The 7,799-nt window shown below is 35.3% G+C and overlaps 1 protein-coding gene across 1 annotated transcript; it reads right to left on the reverse strand.

Annotated features, from left to right (window-relative positions):
• Positions 1-245: 245 nt before the first annotated feature.
• On the reverse strand, positions 246-1,339 carry LOC110311872 (olfactory receptor 5K1-like). The gene has a single exon (XM_021185447.1). It carries the CDS (start codon positions 1,298-1,300, stop codon positions 332-334), a length of 969 nt encoding a protein of 322 aa, XP_021041106.1. The 5' UTR covers positions 1,301-1,339; the 3' UTR covers positions 246-331.
• Between the last annotated feature and the right edge of the window lie 6,460 nt (positions 1,340-7,799).

Raw genomic sequence — 7,799 nt, forward strand, 5'->3', positions numbered from 1 at the left:
GATGGTAGTTTATGTTTTAACTACAAGTGTTCTTGTTGTCTTTTGGATGTTTACCATCCCCAACATTGACAGAGGCCATCAGCCAGGCAGAAGACTATTTGGATATGTGAATCTTAAAGTTTCCTTTCACTTTTTCCTATTTTCTCTTAAGATACATCCCAATTTACTCTTACCTATATTTCCCCCTGGCACACTTCTGCTTAAGAAAGCATTATAGACTTTAACATTTATGCATAAACTTTACAAGCATTTCCCTGTGTAATTTCATGTGAAGTTTCTGGTGAATTGAGTTTTTACACGATAACAGATGTTTGTTTAAAATATCTTGAGATTATTTGTTTTTCTGCAGAATTTTCTGCAAGACATTCTTTACTTCTTTATTTCTCAAGCTATAAATAAATGGGTTTAGTAAGGGAACTACTATCGTAAACAAAATAGCAGCTGGCATGTCCTTATCACCTTCTTCTAGCAAATTTGGTCTAATGTATATAAAGAAAAGAGATCCATAGAATAGTGAAACAGACAGAAAGTGGGATGCACAAGTGGAGAAGGCTTTGACCCTTCCCTCTTTGGATTTCATTTGGAAAATTGTATAAACAATGAAAAGGTAAGATATGAGGACACTACCTATTGTGAAAACTTGGATTGGGGCTGAAAAGACAAGCAATACAAGCTCATTGACATAGGGGTCAACACAGGAGAGTCTGTACAAAGGAAGAATATCACAATAAAAGTGGTTGATTTGATTAGACCCACAGAATGCTAGTCTAAATAATAGCCCCACATGAACCATAGAATGCAGGCTTCCGACTATGAAGGCTCCCGTGATCATCTGAAGGCAGAGCTTCCTGGACATCATGGTGTGGTACTGCAGTGGATTGCATATGGCCACATAGCGGTCATAGGCCATTGCTGACAGAATAAAGCAGTCTGCAGTTTCAATAGTGGACAGAAAATAAAACTGTGCCATACATTCATACAGAGAGATTATTCTGTTCTCGGAGAAAAAGTTCTCCAACATTTTAGGGGTAATAACACAGGCACAACAAGAATCTATAAAAGCCAGGTTGCCCAGAAAGATGTACATTGGGCTGTGAAGAGAACGTTCTTTGCAAATCAGAATCATCAGGCCTATATTCCCTATCATGGTAATCAGATAGATGAAAAAGAATATTGCAAACAGAAGGCCCTTCATTTCGGGGTGGTTTGTAAATCCTGTGAGGATAAACTCATGTTTCATTGTGTGGTTTCCTTCAAGCATTCCTGATTCTCTGGAAAAAAAAAAAAAGGGTGTGTGCATGTGAATAAAGTACTATTTTATTATGTGCCCCAAACACCTTTGAGCTCTCATTGGTTCAAAGGAGGAGATGCATCTTGGATAACACTTTTGCAAGTCAGCTGGACTCATGTCCAACTTGTAGCATAATTATTGTTTCTTTGCAGGGCTAGAGATGGAACCCATTGTATTGTATGTGCTAGGCAAGTGGCTTCATCACCAAAGTTTAATTCCTTGCCTAAGTTATTCCCTTAACCCCTGTTTATTATACATTATTCTATCAGATTTACAAGAAAAACTTTTTATTGGATTCACATAGATTGTATTTATTTGTTTGTTTGTTTATTTATTTATAGGACAAAATATGTCCCAGGAAATTACTTTATAATTTTATAGTATAACTAATATCATTGTTCCAAACAAATTCAACAATGTATTTGTAATAGCTAAGGATATTGTTTAGAAGACTATCATTGTTACAATAATAATAGCATTACTATCATTTGGGCAGTATCCAAAAGGTGGCAAGAATTTTGATGTGCATGGATGGATGAATGGATAGAATATGTATATACATAAAATGGAATATTAGTTATTCTTATAAAGGAATAGGAATATTGATATTACAACATAGGCAAAATTTGATGAATGATGGAAAGCAGACACAATGGACACATTCCATAATTCTATTTAGGTAGCGTACCTACAGTAGAGGAATTCAGACGGAGAGGGATGATTTGAGGGAACTGGGAACAGAGATATATTGTTTAATGGGCATCCATTTTCTGTTTGAGAAGACAGAATACTGCAGATGGAGGCTACATACAGCAAGAGGCTACATACAGTGAGAGGATACATACAGCGAGAGGATACAAACAGTGAGAGGCTATATACAGTGAGAAGATACATACAGTGAGAGGCTACATATAGCATGGAAACAGAGGAAAGAGAGAGAGCAGATGCATACATGATTAGTTCTATATTTAGTTTTTTCCATTCTTTTTTCCTTGTTTACAAAAGTTGTGGCCTCCATAGAAATTTTTAGAATAGAATTTCAGCTAGTTAATATTTGTAACAGATATAACCAACCCTCCTTAAGCTATGAATTGATCTTATGAATAATCTGCAAATCTTTCTTCGTAGTGACTTAATATGGAATTCAAAAAGGTAAAAAGGTATCAGGAACTTCAGGGTATTGGTAAAGAAATTTGGTTGGGGTTTTTAAAAGAAAAGGCTTTCCTCCAAATGTCCTATAGTTTGAAACAAGGCTTAATATTTTCTGACAGTTCTCTACATTTGATGAAGTCTGCTCAGTTTCTGTTTCAACCTGAACCCACAATTTTGTAATAAAATTCTGAAATAAGACTCAAAAAAAAAAAAGAATACTGCAGATGAGTAATGGTCACAGTTGCACAAAATAAACGCACTTAACACTGTGAACTACACAGTTACACAGGCTACAGTGATAAATTACATTATACAAAATCTACTTCAAAACAATTATTATTTATATGTGCTCAGGAATTTCTCTTACATATTTTTTTATTTATAATCTTGTTGACGTTTACACTAAAAATAAAATGCTGTAGGCAACAGTCTGTCTGCAAAGTATTTTCTTCTGAGTATTGGTATGCACAGAGATAAAAGCAAGAGATAGATTGAGACACAGAGTAGCAAGAGACAGAAAGACAACACACACAGAGACAGACGGGCAGACACACACAGAGGTGAGAGGGAGCAGTGAGACACAAAGAGTAGCAAGAGACAGAAAGACAGCACAGAAAGACAGATACACAGAGAGAGGTGAAAGGGAGGAGTGGGGAATAAGGACAGTTTTAGGACTTCCAGCGTATTTATAACATCACTTATGCTTGCAATCTAAAACAATTCCACTTTTATGCATATAAGTAATTCACATAATGTTTCTACTAAATACATTTTGTGCCAGCTTAATGATTTTCTCCAACTTCCAAATTGATACAAATAAAATTTATATTAGCACTTGTGTAAGAATTGTAAGATAAGGTAGAAAGCTTTCTCAAGTTTACTGATAATTTAAAAAGTCCAATATCAAATTACTTATCTTCTATACAAATTTTCTAATACACATAGGGAATGCCTCAAACAGAAAAATTAAATGCCATGTAAAAGTTGGAAGTACCATGATATTATTATTTGAAAATATTCTCAAAACATTACAAATGTACTTGCATAGTAGTATAACAGAGACCTTTATTTTGTTAAATGTGGGTTTTTCTTGAATTGAGAAATGGATGGTGATCATTTACCTAGTATTTAGACAAAAGATGTATGGGAAAGGTAGCTTTAATAACTTAAAATTGAGCAATTCTACGTTCAAGAAAAGACAACTCTAACCTAAAGAATGTTTCAAGGAGCTAATATTTCTATAAAAGTATATTTAAAATCCTTTCTCACCTGGTTTCTCTAATGAGAATAGTATAGATGCTGGCTATTTGCCTGATGTGGCTTAAGGAGGGTCCAGCAATAAATTTCTGTTCACTTAGGAGACTATGTATATATGCTATTGGTAGAGAATTATTCAAATATTCAAAGTAATTCTAAAGAGATTTACTTGGCATGGACATCAGAGCATAGCCTGAGAGACCCAATCTACTAAACTTTGTATGCAAACTAAATTGGAGTAATTACTTATATCCTTTGAGACAAAGCAGATATCACACACACTTATTTTAAAACCAATTTAGAAGACTCAGAAAGAAAATAAGCTTATGCTAGCTACCATTTCAATTTTAAAAATAGCAAGTGAGTAAGAAAAATTCCTAGTTGGTCAGCAAAAATTTCCCAGTGAAAGTTTTAACTGAGTTAGGATTGTTGTTTCTGAAGGGAGAATGTCTGTTATAAATAGGTTGGACCTTTCTTATTACTTTTAAATGTCAAAATGCAATTTCAGAATCTTCTCTAAAGTTATAATATCTTTAGTATTTTTTATTACTAACTAAAGTAATTGTGAATTTGGATGCAAAATCAGAAGCATCTTGAAAACCTTTTTCTTCTAAACCAGGCTTTTTCTCCCCAACATTTAGTGTTGATTCCTTGGTGATCTCCAATCTAAATTTTTCACCTTTCTGTTGTTGTTAATTACCATAGTAGTGAGCTGGTGACCATTATTAGAAATTTCATGAGTAGTCACATTTAAGTGTAAAAGTATATTTTGGCTCATAGTTGGGAGGTTTCAGTTCATGACTAGTTGACAGTTTTGATTCAGGCCTATGGTAAGGCAGCACATCACAGCAGCAGTGTATAGGAGAACAAATTACTCATCTTATGGCCACAGTGCAAATAAGAGTAGTGGATACTTGATGTTTTTGTGCCTCAACCATGTGATTATTATATATTGATAATATAGCTTGAAATGTAGTACACTAATACCTCCAGAATTGTCACATTTGCTTAGAATTGTTTGGTTATCTGTGGTCTTTTGTGTTTCCATATGAAGTGCAGAATTTTTTTGTACAAAGAATGCCATAGGGATTTTAATTGGCATTACAAATTTGTGAATTACCTTTGGTAGTATGATCATTTTCACAATATTAGTTCTACCCATCCATAAACATGGGAGGTCTTTCCATCTTCTAGTGCCTTCACACATTTAAGATTTTAATTTTAGAAGTCTTTGTCTTCCTTCATTGTGTTTATTCCTAGATATTTTATTCATTTATTATTTTTTTAAGGCTATTGAGGATAAGAGGTTTTCCATTGTCTCAATCTTTGCATTTTTATTATCGGTACATAGGAAGTATACTGGTTTCTGTAATTTGATTTTGTATGATGCCTCTTTGATTAAAATGCCAACTTAAAAAATGTGAATAGTATTCATATTCAGAACTAAAAATCAAGCACCATGTATTTTACTGTTTAGTCATGCAATTATGTAATAATTTCTTTATAGTATTTATTATATACTATCATGATTATACATTCTATTCTCATAGAGCTCACATTCTGTTACAGGAGATAGAACGTATTAGAGATAACTATGAAAAATGAAGAAAACAATAAAATTGGTAAGAGGTATACTGAAAGAATAAGTAAGACTTATTTTAGAAGAGGTGAATGCAAAAAGTCTATGAGAAAAGTTGGGTAGCAAAGCCGAGGTGTGACTTTCAAGAAACCTGAGGTGGAAATTTCTTATTTCTTTGGAGATTCAGTTGTGTCAGATGTGTTTTTCTGGAAACTGTCTTACAAGAGGATGTTTTTGCTGAAACAAAAAAGTGGGAGGATGCTTTGCTGGGAACACATACATGGTGTTTGTATAGAAGCTGCTTGGGAAAGGGGTACATGATGTTTTGCTAGAGTGTGCTGCGGACTGGACTTAGTCAGTTCCTCAACCTGTGGGAGAATCAGGGTTCCCATACTCAGGTGGGCGAGGAGTCGGTGACAAACAGATGTGAACACAAGGGAGAGTTGATCTGAATGTAATTTCTCAATGTGAGCATCAGACTTATAATACAGAAGAAAAACAAGGAAGCTAGGTGATACATCAGCCAAGGTTCATCGAGATGCATAAGCTCTTTACACAAAACAGAGAAAATGCATTACATAAAAGTTAACAGGAACCAGGCAGTGTTTACAACTGAGATAGGATCAGCCATATCTAAAGTCAGCTATTCACAGGAGCCAGGTGAATACTAGGTGCAATACTAGTCTATTGTTAAACTATTGTTAATTAGTAAATACCTAATTATGCTATTCCTCTAGGCCTAGTGAAAAACATGCACCAGGGAAGATCTGTTCCACTAACCTTTTCATGAAGAATACAATACTCTAGTTCCTCCTTAAACCACAACCCACCTTCTTTCTACTATTATGTAATGTAGGCTGCCATTCATGTCTGTAATGAGAATTCTAAGTTTACTATTTTGAACTAGCTCTGAGATTTCTAGCTCCTGTCCAGCAAACTGCAATGCCCAGTTTCTAACTATCAACATTGGAGGCATTTCGTCTAAATGAGTAACATTCTTACAAAATTCCAAGCCCAGGGTTGGCTCAAGGGCTGCCTAGGACATTGGTGAAGGCCAGGAAGCAAAGTTCAATCTAACTTAAGTATTTGACAAATCATTCCTTGGAGGCACCCATAATAAAACAATACTGAAAGAAAGCACACAGAACCATTCACCAACTATTCCAAGGATGAATCTGAAACACATCTGTTTATGGGATGCCAGAAACTTCCCAGGAGACAAGTTTCTGTGAAACTTTATGCCTCAGGACTGTGGCCAAGCTTTTGGGCTTGTCTTACAGACTTCACTGGAGTGGATGTGGCAAGAGTGAAATCTTGAGAGATCACACGATGTTTGGAAAGGGCATGAATATAACCCAACAAGTAATGGATGACACCCTGATCATCATTTGTTTGACTTTAAGAAAGAAATGCACTAAAGGACTTGTGGCAGTGTGCTGGCAGCATGTTGATGCTTCTGTGGATTTGTTCTGGTTTACATTAACTCGGTTTCTTCTGTATTGAACACCAGTTGCTGATTCATAAATGGTGTTTGCCTGTGGGACAAGCTACTGCTGTTGATTTGTGTGAATTGAATTGCTGATATCCTGACAATACAGATTGGATTCACTCCAAAGAACTATTTTTAAACAAGTCCCATCCTCTTTTCCTCTATTAACCTTTCCTTTCCACTACCTCTGGAGGGTTGTGGGCTAGAAGTCAGGTTAAAACATTTAAGTACCCTATTAAAGTAGGTGTTGAAAAATATAAGTATATAAGACCATTCATGGAAGGTTGGGGAAGACCATGTTAGGTAGAGGGAGAAAAGTTATGAAAATTCTTTAATGTAGAGTAAGCTACCAATGTTTGTGAAAGCCATCCAGGCTGGAGAAAAATTCCTGGATTTGAAGACGATTTGATTTCAGGGGGTTTGCAACATATAATATATAAGTATTTTCTTCTCAACTAAGGAGAAATATTTGGTGGATGTATTAGTTTCCTATTGCTGCTAAAACAAATTATCACAAACCTGTACACCGTAAACAGCAGAAATCCATGATATCACATTTCTGGAATGTAGAGTTTGAAAATGTGTCCTAGTGCAAAAATCAAGGCATTGACAAGATCATTCCTGGTGGAGGCTGTAGGGGAGAAGTCATTTCCTTCACTTTCCTAGCTTCAGAATTTGGCACTCTATGGCTTATGGTTTGCTTTAGTCTTCAAAGATTGCCAGCTAACATCATTCTAATATTGTATTGTTGTATATTAATTTAATATCGTCTCCTGTCTTTAGTGTACTATATTGAGTGCATGTGGATAATTACCCAAACTTCAGTTCAGTTGATAAACCTCCGTAAAAACATCTACAATTTTTATTTGCTCATGTCACTTGATGCAACATATTCACAGCCTCCATGGCTTAAATTTTTAAAAAACCTCTCAGTCTTTCTTTCTTTCTTTCTTTCTTTCTTCCTTCCTTCCTTCCTTCCTTCCTTCCTTCCTTCCTTCCTTCCTTCCTTCCTTCCTTCCTTCCTCCCTCCC

This window comes from Mus caroli, chromosome 16 (genome assembly GCF_900094665.2).
Source record: "Mus caroli chromosome 16, CAROLI_EIJ_v1.1, whole genome shotgun sequence".
NCBI classification, from domain to species: Eukaryota; Metazoa; Chordata; class Mammalia; order Rodentia; family Muridae; genus Mus; species Mus caroli.

Coding starts and splice junctions, on each gene's coding strand:
- LOC110311872 (XM_021185447.1), bottom strand. CDS start 1,300: ATGCACACACCCTTTTTTTTTTTTTCCAGAGAATCAGGAATGCTTGAA.